Below are 17,370 nucleotides of genomic sequence, written 5' to 3'. Positions count from 1 at the left end.
TTACTAATTTGCATGGATCAGGTCGGAAAATGGGCGATCGAAGGGAAAAACACTCAGACAGCAGTTTTGTGCATCGGGTCGGGGAATCTGATCCGATCGATTTCTTGATGATCGTTAAGTATTGTGCATTCCCTAGTTTGTCCGATCTGGAGGTCAGAGTGGGGTTTTTTTTTTTAAACTCTTTCTCCCCAGAAGTACAAACTCCGAACTTCTCTTTCTGTGTCTGTTAATCCTGTTCTGTTTCCTCTTAAAGTGTGTTATCCTTAGAACTTTGGAATTATTAAGTTAGTTATTCCAAAGTTCTAGTTATCCTTAGAACTTTGGAATTATTAAGTTAGTTATTCCAAAGTTCTAGTTATCCTTAGAACTTTGGAATTATTAAGTTAGGCTGTATAATCGCTACCTATTCTATCTAAAGAGGAGACTCAGAGGAGACATGACAGAGACTTTCAAGATCATGAAGGGCACAGAGAGGGTGGAAAGGGACAGATTCTTCCGATTATTGGGAACCACAAGCACCAGGGGGCACTCAGAGAAGCTGAAAGGGGACAATTTTTAGAACCAATGCTAGGAAGTTCTTCTTTACACAGAGGGTGGTGGACACCTGGAATGCGCTTCCGGAGGTTGTGATAGGACAGAGTACACTACGGGGGTTCAAGGAAGGTTTGGATAAATTCATGAACGATAGGAGGATTGAAGGATACAAATAGGGGTAAAGATAGGTCTTAGACAGAGTATAGATAGAAGGATAAAAGGGATTAGAGAAGGATCACATTACAGGTCATGGGCCTGATGGGCCGCCGTGGGTGCGGACTGCTGGTCACGATGGACCTCGTGTCTGACCCAGCGGAGGCAACTTCTTATGTTCTTATGTTATTTCTGCATAACATTTTTTTCTCTATTAAATGTGTGTGTGCATATTCTAACTAGAATAAAGAGAAGCTTTTGACTGTGCAAAGTTTGTGGTGAGTTCTTTGGTGCTGGATGTATAGGAGGTAGGGTGACTTTAGGACATTTGTGCTGTAGGCCAGTGGTCTCCAACTCAAACCCTTTGCAGGGCCACATTTTGGATTTGTAGGTACTTGGAGGGCCGCAGAAAAAAACAGTTAATGACAATTTTGCATGAGGTAAAACTCTTTATAATTTACAAATCTTTCCTTTTGGCTAAGTTTTAATAATAATATTGTAATTTATAGCTAAAGAGACATATAATCAAGAAATTGTTTTATTTTACTTTTGTGATTATGATAAACATGCCGAGGGCCTCAAAATAGTACTTGGCGGGCCGCATGTGGCCCCCGGGCCGTGTGTTTGAGACCACTGCTGTAGGGTGACTTTAGGACATTTTGGCCCTCTAGAGGGCACTCTTAAGTCAAAACACCTCCCAAAGCCCACCAGCGGGCTATGTCTTCAGATGTGGGCAAGCATGAGCCCCAGGGCAACTATCTCTGAAACCTTTTGCCGTCTTCACTAATTTCACTAATGCCCGCTATTGGGTTTTTTTTCATTCCTCCCTCGCAGCTGGCAGTGAGTATTGGAAATGCAAAGTTTAATGAGATCTTGGAGGCTGGAATTCCTGCCCAGACCTGTGTAAAACCCTTGCCCAGCAGTGACATGTAAGTGTGTTGGACTAACTGTAGCTAGGGTTTGTGTTGGGGGTAGGAGACGCGTTGTGTACCACTCAGGAGGTAAAATGTCCAGTGAGTTTGTGTTTAATGCAGTGAAGGTGTGAGTACAGGTTCTGGAGGTTGATTCTTTGGAACTCTGATTTCTTCAGTCATTAGTGAAGATAAGGAGTCATTCAAAGTCCCTGAATGTCCTCGTATTTCGACTTATGTGAAATGAACTGGTCAGCGTATGAAAATTGTGGGAAAAAAAAGGCTAAGCGCAAACTGAATTTTTGGCTTGTGTACCTCTCTCCCATTCCCTGAGAGTTACTTAGAGAAACCGGCTGTCCCAGAAAAGCACTGAGAAACGGTGTTGGAGTGGGGGGGGGGGGGGAGATGTGAAAGATAGAAAGAGAATGGATGGAGGTGAGCAAGAAAGGGAATACCTGATGGCAGGTGGGAAGCTGAGCACAATATTTCATCCCCATGCTCTAAGTGAACTGTTCTTCCCCTCTCCCCCTCCCCCTCCTCCCACAGGAGCGCACGAAAGGCATACATCGTAGCTAAATATGTGGACCATAAGTACGTCGAGAAGGAGAGCTGGGCTGAATCTCGCCGCGTTTGGGAAGCCATCCAGAACCATGACCTGCTGGCCTTGCTGAAGGCGTTTGCAGAGGGTTGGGATCTGACCAAACCTTTACCGACCCAAGAGGGGCAGGTAAGTTCAGCACCTGAGGTGGAAAGACTATTTCAAAAGCGAGGGTGCATTAGGTCAAGACACGTTTCCATGTGATATACCGTCTTATCAGGCATTAGCTGGACAGTTTTGCAATAAAATTTATAAAAGTAAACTTAAGTAAAACATTGAAGAAAAGATAAATTAAAAACAATGACGTAGATGAATGAAAAAGAAATTGGGGGCTTCAGAACTGACAGGGACAGATATAGTCAGAGGGAAAGAACATTGGGGGGGTCCTTTTACTAACCCCCTCTTTTACTAAGATGCATTATTAATTGAATGCTCTTATTACTTCAGCCCTCACTTATTATCAATTTCGGAAAGATTTTAAAACTTATCTATTTAAACAATACAATATTTAATTGATTTCAAAATGATTATGGTAAGCAGATTTTTTATTATTTTACAGTTTCTTATCTATCTTAGTATAAATAATTTGTATTATGCATTTTTTTACTTTGAATAAGTTAGGGTTGTATTTTGTTAGTCAGTATCTTTTATTGAATTCTGTTATTTTCTTTTATAAGACATTGTTATTTGGATCCTGTATTTTAATTACTTGCTGTAATTACTATTGTGTAAACCGCCAAGATCTGATGGTTTGGCGGTATATAAAAATAAACTATTATTATTATTATTAAACGCCAAGGCGTGCATGTTAGTCTATGGACGCGTTATCGTTTCGTGTGCGCTAATTTGTAAAAGAGGACCTAAGGCGATTTAGCATGTGCTAAATGCTAAGGCACCCATAGAGTATAACGGGCGCCTTCCCTCAATCGGTTAGCGCGCCTTAGTAGATGAAATACATCGAGATAAAAATAAAACAAAAAGTGAAGAGGGGGGAGATTGGAAAGCACGAGAGGGGAGGGATCGCGTCTGACGAAGCGTTTGCTATTCTCTGCTAATGGATCAGTCCACGTGCAAAGAAGAAGAGAGACCTCCGCTGCTGTACACGTCCTTGAAAAGAAACGTTTTGACCTTGGATCGGAATTTTGCAAGACAAGGTTGCTGGTTGGCTGTTCAGAAGTGCAGGATGGGATAGGCAGAGCTCTTTCTAGTTTATTCATTTGTATCCTGCCTTATACAAAGTGGGTCACAGCAAAACCTTGGACTGCAAGGAACTTGGTTTGCAAGCGTTTTGCAAGACAAGCAAAACATTTGATTACATTTTAACTTGATATACAAGCAAGGTCTTGCAATACAAGTACATACAGTATACACTCGTCACAACTGAGCCGATGGTTCTTCTCTCTCTCTGACGCTGCAGGAGTGTAGTGTCTGTTCTAAACGAGCGAGGTCTTGTAATACGAGTACATACAGTATACACACATCACAACTGAGCCGATGGTTCTCTCTCTCTCTGACGCTGCAGGCGTGTAGTGACTGTTATAAACGAGCGAGGTCTTGCAATACGAGTACATACAGTATACACACATCACAACTGAGCCGATGGTTCTCTCTCTCTCTCTGACGCTGCAGGCGTGTAGTGACTGTTATAAACGAGCGAGGTCTTGCAATACGAGTACATACAGTATACACACATCACAACTGAGCCGATGGTTCTCTCTCTCTCTGACGCTGCAGGCGTGTAGTGACTGTTATAAACAAGCAAGGTCTTACAATACAAGTACATACAGTATACACACATCACAACTGAGCCGATGGTTCTCTCTCTCTCTGACGCTGCAGGCGTGTAGTGACTGTTATAAACAAGCAAGGTCTTACAATACAAGTACATACAGTATACACACATCACAACTGAGCCGATGGTTCTCTCTCTCTCTGACGCTGCAGGCGTGTAGTGACTGTTATAAACAAGCAAGGTCTTACAATACGAGTACATACAGTATACACACATCACAACTGAGCCGATGGTTCTCTCTCTCTCTGACGCTGCAGGCGTGTAGTGACTGTTATAAACGAGCGAGGTCTTGCAATACGAGTACATACAGTATACACACATCACAACTGAGCCGATGGTTCTCTCTCTCTCTGACGCTGCAGGCGTGTAGTGACTGTTATAAACGAGCGAGGTCTTGCAATACGAGTACATACAGTATACACACATCACAACTGAGCCGATGGTTCTCTCTCTCTCTGACGCTGCAGGCGTGTAGTGACTGTTATAAACAAGCAAGGTCTTACAATACAAGTACATACAGTATACACACATCACAACTGAGCCGATGGTTCTCTCTCTCTCTGACGCTGCAGGCGTGTAGTGACTGTTATAAACAAGCAAGGTCTTACAATACAAGTACATACAGTATACACACATCACAACTGAGCCGATGGTTCTCTCTCTCTCTGACGCTGCAGGCGTGTAGTGACTGTTATAAACAAGCAAGGTCTTACAATACAAGTACATACAGTATACACACATCACAACTGAGCCGATGGTTCTCTCTCTCTCTGACGCTGCAGGCGTGTAGTGACTGTTATAAACAAGCAAGGTCTTACAATACGAGTACATACAGTATACACACATCACAACTGAGCCGATGGTTCTCTCTCTCTCTGACGCTGCAGGCGTGTAGTGACTGTTATAAACGAGCGAGGTCTTGCAATACGAGTACATACAGTATACACACATCACAACTGAGCCGATGGTTCTCTCTCTCTCTGACGCTGCAGGCGTGTAGTGACTGTTATAAACAAGCAAGGTCTTACAATACGAGTACATACAGTATACACACATCACAACTGAGCCGATGGTTCTCTCTCTCTCTGACGCTGCAGGCGTGTAGTGACTGTTATAAACAAGCAAGGTCTTACAATACAAGTACATACAGTATACACACATCACAACTGAGCCGATGGTTCTCTCTCTCTCTGACGCTGCAGGCGTGTAGTGACTGTTATAAACAAGCAAGGTCTTACAATACAAGTACATACAGTATACACACATCACAACTGAGCCGTTGGTTCTCTCTCTCTCTGACGCTGCAGGCGTGTAGTGACTGTTATAAACAAGCAAGGTCTTACAATACGAGTACATACAGTATACACACATCACAACTGAGCCGATGGTTCTCTCTCTCTCTGACGCTGCAGGCGTGTAGTGACTGTTATAAACAAGCAAGGTCTTACAATACGAGTACATACAGTATACACACATCACAACTGAGCCGTTGGTTCTCTCTCTCTCTGACGCTGCAGGCGTGTAGTGACTGTTATAAACAAGCGAGGTCTTACAATACGAGTACATACAGTATACACACATCACAACTGAGCCGATGGTTCTTCTCTCTCTCTGATGCTGCAGGAGTGTAGTGACTGTTATAAACGAGCGAGGTCTTGCAATACGAGTACGTATGTAAAGTTTTTGGGTTGTGGAACGAATCGTCTGAGTTTCCATTATTTCCTATGGGGAAATTCGCTTTGATATACGAGTGCTTTGGATTACGAGCATGCTTCCGGAACGAATTATGCTCGTAAACCAAGGTTTGACGGTACATAAATAATAAAATAAAAAAACATCCATAAAACAAACAATTACAAAACTAATCAGCGTCCAGCGCTCAATTATACAATGGAATACTCAGTTCCCATATTTCATTCAGATAAATAAATATAATTTTAGTAATCTTTTAGAATTATTCAAATTTCTTTGCTGACGTATACGCGATGGAATTTCATTCCTCTCATGAGTTCCTATGCATGAAAACGTTAATTGTTTCATTGTTGGTATATATAAATGATCATTTCTGTATTAAGACAGCTCCGGGCAGGATTAAGAGAAATGTACCTCTCACTCGACAGGTCTTCTACTCTGAGAGCTGTTAAAGCTTTCCAATAATTCTCCTAGCTGAATCTTTGATGATTATTCGGGCTGCTTGAAGCTGCTTTTCACAAAAGTCTGGTTTGTATGTTTGGCTTTGCCGTTCTCGAGCTTCTTCCGGCTTCCATTGTCCCTTTCTGCTTTCATGTTCTGAGCAACAGCGCTGGCAGAACCTGCTGTTCACAGGAGGGCATTTGCAAAACGTTGGCATCATTCCCAGACATCATCTCTGGAACGCCAACTGCAGACCCAGAAGCGCTGGCTGCCTGGCACACCGTTCTTAATTAAATTCATTTTCTGTCACGTTGTCCCCAAAGAGCTCAGAACGGGTTACAGGTTAAACATACACCATTTCAGTACAAGTTTTTATCTTAACCTGACACGAGGGGGGGTCTAATATTAATATATGTAATATACAGTTTACGGTTACAATTTGCCATAGTTAAAGTTTTCCTTATGTGCCACATACTGGTTCTGGTATCAATATACATTTCTTTGTAGTCCATCAGTCAAGGACAGGGGTTTAGGTATGTTTTTATTGCTTTTCTAAAGCTGAGGAGTCCTTCGAGGGATCTGATCTGTGGGGGCAGTCGATGCCAGTGGCTCGGTATGAAGTGGGTGCAGGACTGTCGGTTAGTGGTTTGCAGTCGAAGGGCACCACCAGGGGACGTTTTGAGGAGAATTTTGCCCGGGAGCGGAGGGACCGGTTTGGCGCGTACGGAGAAAGCTTAGCTGTCACGTAGCCCGGCGTCATGTCGTGTAAGGATTTGAACGCTAGCACCAGGCCCATGAAGATGCAACGTTTGGCTATGGGTTGTCGGTTCTTCAGTATTTAAGTGGCCTTTTCTTGCAATAGATTTCAGTGTGCTTTCACCACATCTCCCTCTGAAGGCCTTGCTGGTGTTGGCATGCAAGATCATCGTTTTGCATGTCTGAGGAGAAGCAAAATGCAAACCTGTGGCCACCATTGCAATATTTCAGTTATCACATGCTGTAATGTCTGTCTTCCCCTGGTGGTGGCACTCTGGCTTTCAGCAGAGAGCATGTAATATCTGAGCTGGCCTCTAAGAGGCAGTATTTACATTTTTATATAAAGATAAAGAGATCAAATGAGTGCACAGTAACCAGAATTCAGCCTCCCATCCCTTCCCAAGTTCTACACATATTCAGTTCTGCTTTTCTCCCAAAGGTGAGTTATAGGTTGACCAGTGAATGTCTACAGTCTATATAAATTTTGATGGGATATGTTGACAGGTTTCCATAGAAGCTTTGCATAAGATACCGAATGCCACCTTGACGAAGCAAGAGTTAATTGCATTTCTTGTTTTGGCAGGATCAAGGGGAGACTGCTTTGCACCTGGCCGTGCGCCTGACTGACAGATCATCTTTGCCATTGGTTGACTTTATCATCCAGAATGGGTAAAGACAGATTAGTTGTTTCATTAGTATATTTATGTGGATTTAGCTCACACTTTTTCAGCCATAGCTCAAGGCAGTTACATCCAGGTACACTAATCCCCTCTTTGACAAAGGCGCGCTAATCGCTAACGCATCCATAAGATCTAATGGATGCATTAGCATTTAGTTTAGTAAAAGGACTCGTAAGTATTTCCCTGACCCTGGAGGGTTCACAGTCGTGTACCTGAAGCAGTGGAGGGTAAGTGACTTTTCCAAGTCCCAAGGAGCTGCAGCAGGATTTGAACCAGGTTTGCCAAGTTGTCGACCTAGTGCTTTAAAGACTAGGCTAGTATTTTGCATGGTTTATTATAATCCTTTTTTTTTTTTTTTTTTTTAATTATTATATTTTTGTGCATTGCTGTGGGTAACCTTATTTGCAGTGAATAGACCTTCAGGGTTTTTCCAGTTTCTTGCTCGTGGAGGAAGGCTGAATTTAGTGAAACCTATGCCTTGGTTTGATTCTGTTGAGCAGCGGTGGTGGGGAAGACGGTTACCCATTTTAATCTCTGCAGGGCAATTCTGGACCGGGCAACGCTGACTGGGAACACGGCTCTCCACTACTGTGCTTCGTATAACAACCCCAACTGCTTAAAGCTCCTGCTGAAAGGCAAGGCAGACGTTAACCTAGGTAGGAAGACTGGGGGCTGGGCCCTGGCTGAAATATAGGGATCTTGGGCTCGCATATGTCTGCATGGTGAGGGGAGCAGAGGTGGATGATGAGAGACGGACAGGACTATAGGTTGAAGCATTTTTGAAATGTTAAGGGCTATTTCTGCAGCAGAGAGCCTAAACGCGCAAACCATGCCAAGATGCTTGCACTGTTGTGTCTCATAGTGGGGGGGGGGGGTCTGTGTGTACATGTGCCCAAGGGAATAGGGTTACCAGATTTCTGCAGGAAAAGAGGACTTGTGGCCCCGCCCCATTCTGCCCCCCCAACAAACCTCTTCTCTTTGGGCTGCATCTGAAGGGCATCTACGCAGATGCGATGACGTCACTGTGCGTAGGATGTCACCGCATCATGTCCACGCATGGGTAGATGCCCTCCAGACGCGGCCCTGATTTCAATGCTTTTCAAAACCCATCGGGGGAAATCTTGACGTCTGGTAACCCTACAAGGGAAGCTTGCTGCTGCGGTGGAGGCTGCGTGTGTGTGTGTGTGTGTGTACGTTCATGCAGAGTGTGGCTGTACCCGATTGACCCTAGGACAGGGCATCGTGTGTATGCACTGCCACTACTCGCACTGCTCTTTGGCTCTCTATGCCATCTCACGGCCATTTGTATTCTGCATTAAACTGCCCAGTAACTGATCATCCTCCATTTCTGCTTCTGGGTCTAGTGAACGCAGCGGGTGACACAGCTCTGAACATCGCAAGGAAGAAGAAACACACAGAATGTGAAGAATTGGTAAATACAAACCTTATTTGTCCTTTCTTAGGTGCAGTCAGCTTTTTGGCAAAGAGGAAGGAGATCCCCTCCGTTCCTTGGTCAGGTTTGTTACAGATAGAGTATTCGTTGCAGAGAGAGGGAGGGAGCCCACTAGTGGCGAAAGGAGGAAGCTGGAGAGCTGGGTAGAGAGAGATGGCCCCACATCTATCTTCAATGAATGCTCGGTTCTCTGATTCTGTATCTCGACATCTGCTGGCAGTTTTACCTGGGTTGTTGAATGGGGAGAGCCAAGGTCCACAATATGGGAATACCCCTCTTGGATGCGCTGTACGGGCCCTTGGGTGTTTTATAGAGTGATGGATGAAGAACTGGGAAGTCAAGGAAGGATATTCGGTGTCTTCTCAGCAAAAAAAATCCCTTTTTTGGGGGAATGGTTTTGGATTTCAGCTGGAGCAAGCCCAGGCGGGGAAGTTCAACATACAGGTACATGTCGATTATGACTGGGATACACAGGTCGAGGATACCTACGACAGTGAGGAGGATCCGGACCAGAGGGTAAGTCTCTGGGGTATGAGCCTTTCTGGAGGGGGGTGCTGGGGTTGGCAATAGGACATTCGTTCTGGGAAACACTACGAGATGCTGGACTCTGCCATTTAAGGACATAAGAATTGCCGCTGCTGGGTCAGACCAGTGGTCCATCGTGTCCAGCAGTCCACTCACGCGGCTGCCCTCAGGTCAAAGACCAGTACCCTATTTGAGTCTAGCCTTACCTGCGTACGTTCTGGTTCAGCAGGAACTTATATAACCTTTTCTTGAATCCCTGAAGGGTGCTTTCCCCTATAACAGCCTCTTCCGGAGTCTGTTATAGGGGAAAACACCCTTCATGGATTCAAGACAAAGTTGGACAAGTTCCTGCTAAACTGGAACGTATGCAAGTGAGGCTGGACTCATTTAGAGCAGTGATTCCCAACCCTGTCCTGGAGGAACACCAGGCCAATCGGGTTTTCAGGCTAGCCCTAATGAATATGCATGAGAGAGATTTGCATATGATGGAAGTGATAGGCATGCAAATTTGCTTCATGCATATTCATTAGGGCTAGCCTGAAAACCCAATTGGCCTGGTGTTCCTCCAGGACAGGGTTGGGAACCACTGATTTAGAGCACTGGTCTTTGACCTGGGGGCCGTCGCGCGAGTGGACTGCTGGACACGATGGACCACTGGTCTGACCCAGCAGCGGCAATTCTTTTGTTCAGATTTCTACCACTCTCTGGGTGAAGAAGAACTTCCTTATGTTCATACAGAATCTATCCCCTTTCAACTTTAGAAAATGCCCTCTCGTTCTCCCTACCTTGGAGAGGCTGAACAACCTGTCCTTATCTACTAAGTCTATTCCCTTCAATATCTTGAATGTTTCGATCATGTCCTCTTTTAGTCTCCTCTTTTCAAGGGAGAAGAGGCCCAGTTTCTCTAATCTCTCACTGTACGGCAACTACATAAGAACATAAGAATTGCCGCTGCTGGATCAGACCAGTGGTCCATCGTGTCCAGCAGCCTCTAGGTCAAAGACCAGTGCCCCAACAGAGACCAGCCCTACCTGCATACGCTACAGTTCAGCAGGAACTCGTCTACCTTTGTCTTGAATCCCTGGAGGGTGTTTTCCCCTATAACAGCCTCCGGAAGAGCGTTCCAGTTTTCCACCACTCTCTGGGTGAAGAAGAACTTCCTTACGTTTGTATGGAATTTATCCCCTTTTAACTTTAGAGAGTGCCCTCTCGTTCTCTCTACCTTGGAGAGGGTGAACAATCTATCTTTATCTACTAAGCCTATTCCCTTCATTATCTTGAATATTTCAATCATGTCCCCTCTCAGTCTCCTCTTTTCAAGGGAGAAGAGGCCCACTTTCCAGCTAGTCTTTCTCACAACACAATAATGTGCATATGTAAAGAGGGATTGTTTTAAAAAAGATGAAATATTTTGTTTATCAATGTGTATGTCATAATAAATTTTTTTATTCATTCTTCATACTCAGTAGAATGCATTATCATCATTATGATAAGCTACGCTACATCCACTGAATGGATTTTTGCCTTCTATTTTTGTAGATCAGCCCCCTACACAGATCCTTCAAGACCACGATCTACCCCCAGCATGTAGGCAAATCCACAGCGCCTCCCCAGCATCGGTGGAGCTGCACGGGGATCAGCAACCAGACCTACGAAACTGTTCTTGTGCCATCCCGGCCCACCCCGCAGCGGTCCTGGAGTGAGGGAATGCCTCCACCGCTCCCCGTCAAAAACCCAGGAAGAGGTAAACCTGTCAGAAGCAGAAACGCATAGGGAGTCCAGATCCTGGTTTTCACAAATCACTTTAGTGGGGGAGGAGGAGAGCGTGATGTTTCCCCCCTCCAGCCCACCTCATGTAATGTCGATTATTAAGAAGGGTTCCAGGGGTGATCCAGATGTGTTCTATAAGTCCATCCCATGTTTTATATGTTTTCTGGCGTCCCCTGAGGAAGGCGTTCAGAGATGCTGAAACTTGGATCCTTGTTGGGACCGTATTTGTGAAGAATAAAGACTTTTTGCTGGGTTGGAAGGACCGTCTCCCTTGCCTTTCTCTTCTGTGTTGTTGCTATTATAAGGCGAAGCTTTCTCTGTTCGTTTGTTAGGGGAGCGCAACCAGGGCAACTGCCCTACCAGAGAGAACCCTACGTCTGCTAGAAGCTGAAGGCAGCATAGCCTAGTAATGGGCTTTGGGGGTCCCCTCCCGTATTTCTGCCTTGGGCCCCAGCCATGTCTAATACACGCTCTGGCAGGATAAACCTTTTAAATCTGACATATTTAATCACAAATCAGAGAACCTTGCTCTATAACTGTGGCAAATTGTAACCTGTACACGGTATATTATGTATTAGAGAATGACACGGGGAAAAATTCTGTCCCCGTCACTGCCCTGTCACCGGACCACCGTCCCCTTCACCACCCCGTCCCCGCCATCCCCTTCACCGCCCCGTCCCCGCAGCATCCACCGTTCTCTCTCGCCACCTCACTGCCCTTCGGCACCCCTCACACGGTCCGTGCATCTCCCTCCTCCCCCTTACCTTCTCGGCGTGTTTTAAGGTTTCACACTTGTGAAAAGCCGCCGGAGTGCGCGTGCAGTTGCATCCGTGTGTGGGCGTAAGCTTCTCTGACGCAACCGGAAGTTGCGTCAGAGGAAAAGCTTCTGCCCACACACGCACGCGACTACACGTACGCTCCGGCGGCTTTCAACAAGTCTGCAACCTTAAAACACGCCGCGAAGGTAAGGGGGACGATGGAAGATGGAGAGATTCGGGTGGGTAGGTAGGAAGGAGGGAGGGGGGCTGCGGGCGATCGGTGACCGCGCACGTTCCCTCCCTTAAATGCGGGGACAAGGCCATTCACCGCTTCACGGGGCGGTGGATGGCCTTGTCCCCGTACCTGTGGTGAGCACCTTTCCCCCCCCTCCACCATTTTGGCGGGTTACCCGCGGCTACTGGTAACATCCACCGTGTCATTCTCTATTATGTATGTCAACCTGTTACTCGTTTTGAGCTCTTGGGGAGGACAAGATAGAAAATTAATTAATTCAATAAATAAAATATCACTGTGGTGAACCGGAAGTGGGGGTGGGGGTGGGGGGAGGGAGAAGTCTTTGCCTGTTCAACAGAGGGAGCATAGACACATACCCTTCTATATGTACATTTCTCTTTTGTGCTTTTTTTTTTTTTTTTTTAATTAAGCATTTATTTGGTTTATCAAATCATTGCTGGCGGGTAATAATATCATGTTTCTAAATACACTCAGGCCCTCTTTTACTAAGGTGCGCTAAGCTTTTTAGCGCGCTAAATCAACGCTAACTGCGAACGCGTCCATAGGATAACATGCATGCGTTAGCGTTTAGTGCGTGATTAGCGCACGCTAATATTTATCGCACGCTAAAAAGCATAGCGCACTTTAGTAAAAGGGATGGGGGGAGTCAGTCTTCATCGGTTAAAGTCGCAGTGCGATGTTTCTGTAGCCAGCATTATTCCTGGGAAAAAAAATGTATTCTTTACGGGAATGGGACAGCTTTTAAGGGGTGGACTTAGAGAAAGTGATCTAGTAACCCTGGGACTGAGGCCAGGCTTCTCAAAAACCTGCGTTAAAAAACGACGGTCTGCTAACGCAGCCTTTTTGATACCAAATCTAAAAAAAACAGAGACATTCTTAAAAAATCGCGCATGCAAAACAGTTCGGGGGACAGCGGCGAAGATTCGCAGCTAAAACGCTGTTAAAAATAACCAACAATACAACAGCGGGAGAGATGCCCACACTCTCCCGCTGCCCTAAAATCCTGGCCGTGACCCCCCCTGCAGCAGGAGAGATGCCCACTCTCGCCTGTTGCACTAAACTACCCGCCACGACCTGACCCGACCGCTACTCCATTTAGTAAAGACCCCCCCTCCCCCTTACCTCAAAACTGATGACCCAAAGGGACGTGGCCATCCTCCTTCCGGCTGCTGCATCGTTTAAATGGGCCTTCCCCTCCCCGGTGCATCTTGGGATGCACTAGGGAGGGGCCTGAGGCTCTGATTGGTCCACACTGTTTAAGACCCCTCCCATGGGAGTAGGAAGGAATGGACCTGCTCTTTGGGATCTGGTCAGGAATTTCTGTGACTGATTTGTTGCTGTTAGAAACAGGATGTTGGGCTCAATGGACGTTTGGTCTGACCCCGCATGGCACATCTTGAAAGCAAAAGTTAACCAGAAATGGTGTCAGTATTTTGATTGTATACAGTGGGAGGGGAGGTCCCTTCTCATTTCTGAAGGAGACCACCATTTGTGACTAATTCTGGTTCATAGACAACTCGGCGAAAGACAAAGGCGCGCGCCGATAACTGAGAGCAAGACGGAGATGTGCGCCGGAGAAAATTACAGTTTTTAGGAGCTCTGACGGGGGAGGGGTTGTTGGGGAGCCCCCCCAGTTTACTTAATAGATATCGCGCCGGCGTTGGGGGGTTTGGGGGGTTGTAACCCTCCACATTTTACTGTAAACTTAACTTTTTCCCTAAAAACAGGGAAAAAGTTAAGTTTTCAGTAAAATGTGGGGGGTTACAACCCCCCACACCCCCCACAACGCCCCCACAATGTGGCACGATCTCTATTAAGTAAAGTGGGGGAGTTCCCCCCTCGCCCCCCCCCGTCGGAGCTGTAAAAACAGTAATTTTCTTCAGCGCGCGCCTCCGCACTGCGCTCAATTGTCTGCGTGCTCCTTTGTCCCGGCGCGCTTTTGACCTGACACCCTAATTCTTAGCAGTGATGATTAATAATCGCACTTCCTTTTCTCCATTGCAACTGGAGTGGCAGATGGTGCATGCCCCACTGGTTCTGACTCGGTTCCTCTTTATTTAGGAGATTACCACTGTTTTTTGTGTTGGCACAGTGAAAGGTACCACAGCATGCAAAACTAAACAATACCTCAGTGCAATCATTTTCCATGCTTTTCTCTTTCTAGGTCGTTCAGAGATGGCACAGCCCTCTGCTCCACCAGGGGGCACTGTCCTGCATCAGCTATCCTCTTCTAGTGCTCCTGACACTCTAGAGCAGCATCCGCTTGATTTTAAGACCCCCATGGAAGTCCGCAGCACAGCCTCCTGGGAAATGCAATCCGAGACGAGCGCCGGCCTCCAGCGTCGCAAGTCCGAGCCCAGTCAGGTGCTGAACCAGATCTGCAGTGTGACTCTGGAGCAGGCACACTCATTTCCTGTTCCATTCAGGTAGGAAAAATCATAGAGAGAAAAGAAGGTTCAATTAAAAACCAAAAAACAGAATTCTAAAACTTTCTTAAAAAAAAAAAAAATTTAAAAAGAGGTCTTTATTAAGCTGTGCAAAATATTTGAAAACATATGAAATCACAATGTAACATTTCGCCGTCCTCGTCCAATCCATCATCCTCTCCAAACTTGACTACTGCAATGCCATTTACTTATGCCTAACAAAAAAAAAGTCTTCAAAGACTCCAGCTTATCCCGAATACTGCAGCCAAGTTGATCTTTGCAAAACGCAAATCTGACCATGTCTCCCCAACTCCTGTCCAATCTTCACTGGCTCCCAGTGATTTCCAGAATCCATTTCAAATGCTCCTGCCTGGCTTTTAAGATCATTCACGGCATCCTTCCTCCCCTAATCCCACTATCCTTTAACTCCTCGAGTCCTGACTCCACCAGACCCGCCCAAAGATATAAACTATCCTTCCCCTCTCTACGCGGTATTCTCTATGCAGGTAAACTGGGAAAATCTCATCTCTTCAAAATCACAGGTCTCTGGAATGATCTTACTATCCCGCTGAGGAACCTTACTATCCCACTGTGGAGCCTTACTATCCCGTTGTGGAACCTTACTATCCCGCTGAGGAACCTTACTATCCCGCTGTGGAGCCTTACTATCCCGTTGTGGAACCTTACTATCCCGCTGCAAAACCTTACTATCCCGCTGTGGAGCCTTACTATCCCGTTGTGGAACCTTACTATCCCGCTGCGGAACCTTACTATCCCGTTGTGGAACCTTACTATCCCGCTGAGGAACCTTACTATCCCGCTGTGGAGCCTTACTATCCCGTTGTGGAACTTTACTATCCCGCTGCAGAACCTTACTATCCCGCTGCGGAACCTGGGCTCTCTCCAACTATTCCGCAAGCAACTGAAAACTTGGCTCTTCTCTAACAACATGTAATTCTATTTTCCCCCTTCCTCTTCCATTCTATATATAAGCTCATGTAAACCTTTTCCTTTCTCTTCTTATATTTTAAGTTCCTGTAAACCGTGCCGAGCTCCACTTCCGTGGAGAGGATGCGGTATATAAACTTAAGGTTTAGTTTAGTCAATATTACAATATTTTATTTTAAGCATCGTCTTTTTAACAATATTTACTTTTAACAAAGGGGGGGGGGAAATGAAAAGGAAGGGAGCGACCCTGCTAAGCCTTGAAAAAAAGCCTCACTCAGAAAAGTTTGTTACGCACATGACCCCAAATTTGTTTCCATCTTCCAACAGCCGTTCATTTTTCCATCTTATAGATATAATACAGCTTAGCCTGCCATGTAAGCAAAGAAGACACACCCAGATCTTTCTGGATTCAGCAAATATCTAACCAAAGATATCTCCCCCTCCCCCCTGCTTTTACTAAACCGCGACAGCTGTCATTAGCACAGGGAGCTGTGCTGAATGCTCTGCACTGCTCACGATGCTCATAGAGTTCCTATGAGCGTCAGGAGCAGCGTGGAGCATCCAGCGCAGCGCCCTGCACTAATATCGCGGTTTAGTAAAAAGGGGGGTTTAGTAAAAAGGGAATCCTGGTATAATTCTAGAACAACACACTAAAACAGGGGAAACAAATCCACAAAAATCAAACAAGCAAGAGCAAAAGTGGAAATGTCCAATCAGAATGGTGCACAAAAAGTGTCTCTCAACTCATCTGATAAATCCAAATGTCTTTATTCATCCAAAATAACTCATTCATCCAAAGTAACTCAATGATTCGACATGATCATGTTTCGGTCACCCGGCCTGCATCAGGAGTCTTTGGGTATCAATTGGATAAATATGCCCCAAAACACAACGATCAAACCGTTGCTCCGAATCTTGTGACGCTACAAACCAAGACGGATGGATGAATAAAGACATTTGGATTTATCAGATGAGTTGAAAGACACTTTTTGTGCACCATTCTGATTGGACATTTCCACTTTTGCTCTTGATAATGCTAGAACAATACAAGCAGAGTTATAGAGTATGGAGAGCTGCGATGGCGCTGACAAACTCCACTTTTGATCCGATTGACTGGTGGCAGAGTGTGTGCCTTGGGGGCAGAGAGGTAGCTCCTTGGGACTGTAGAGAGACAGGCTGCTGCCCACAGCCTGCCACCCCTCCCTCATTAAAGGGCTCTCGATAAGCAAAATTTGTGCTGTAGCCGAAACTTGCAATAATTTAAAAATTAGCGCCATATTTTTGTTGCGCTGTTCAGTTATGAGATGCAAAGGTGAAACAGAAAAGAGAGTAGAAATTAATGGTGTCGGGTCAAAAGCGCGCCGGGACAAAGGCGCGCCCAGACAAATGAGCGCAGCGGGGAGGCGCGCGCCGCTCAAACTTACTGTTTTTAGGGCTCCGACGGGGGGGCGTGGGAGGGGAACCCCCCCACTTTACTTAATAGACATCGCGCCGTGTTGTGGGGGCGTTGTGGGGGGTTTGGGGGGTTGTAACCCCCCACGTTTTACTGAAAACTTCACTTTTTCCCTGTTTTTAGGGAAAAAGTTAAGTTTACTGTAAAATGTGGAGGGTTACAACCCCCCAAGCCCCCCCATAACGCCGGTGCGATGTCTATTAAGTAAAGTGGGGGGGCTCCCC

General features: G+C 45.8%; 1 protein-coding gene and 1 long non-coding RNA gene across 3 annotated transcripts in view; one reads left to right on the top strand and one right to left on the bottom strand.

Annotated features, from left to right (window-relative positions):
- Window positions 1-17,370, bottom strand: part of LOC117365180 — a 39,651-nt gene that overhangs the window by 1,764 nt on the left and 20,517 nt on the right. The window contains exon 2 of the long non-coding RNA XR_004540372.1: window positions 14,447-14,732. This is a non-coding gene — a long non-coding RNA (uncharacterized LOC117365180). The remainder of the gene's footprint in view (window positions 1-14,446; window positions 14,733-17,370) is intronic.
- The window catches only part of ASAP3 (ArfGAP with SH3 domain, ankyrin repeat and PH domain 3), a 78,824-nt gene that overhangs the window by 53,284 nt on the left and 8,170 nt on the right, over window positions 1-17,370 (top strand). For both annotated transcript variants that reach the window (XM_033955248.1, XM_033955247.1), the window contains exons 16-23: window positions 1,522-1,616; window positions 2,145-2,325; window positions 7,461-7,546; window positions 8,098-8,213; window positions 8,922-8,989; window positions 9,419-9,526; window positions 11,075-11,279; window positions 14,484-14,745. In XM_033955248.1, coding sequence (XP_033811139.1) covers window positions 1,522-1,616; window positions 2,145-2,325; window positions 7,461-7,546; window positions 8,098-8,213; window positions 8,922-8,989; window positions 9,419-9,526; window positions 11,075-11,279; window positions 14,484-14,745 — 1,121 coding nt within the window. The remainder of the gene's footprint in view (window positions 1-1,521; window positions 1,617-2,144; window positions 2,326-7,460; window positions 7,547-8,097; window positions 8,214-8,921; window positions 8,990-9,418; window positions 9,527-11,074; window positions 11,280-14,483; window positions 14,746-17,370) is intronic.

Source organism: Geotrypetes seraphini, chromosome 8, assembly GCF_902459505.1.
Source record: "Geotrypetes seraphini chromosome 8, aGeoSer1.1, whole genome shotgun sequence".
In the NCBI taxonomy this organism is placed as follows: Eukaryota; Metazoa; Chordata; class Amphibia; order Gymnophiona; family Dermophiidae; genus Geotrypetes; species Geotrypetes seraphini.
The sequence above is the reverse complement of the archived record's forward strand: the minus strand, read 5'-3'. Positions and strand labels throughout refer to the sequence as shown.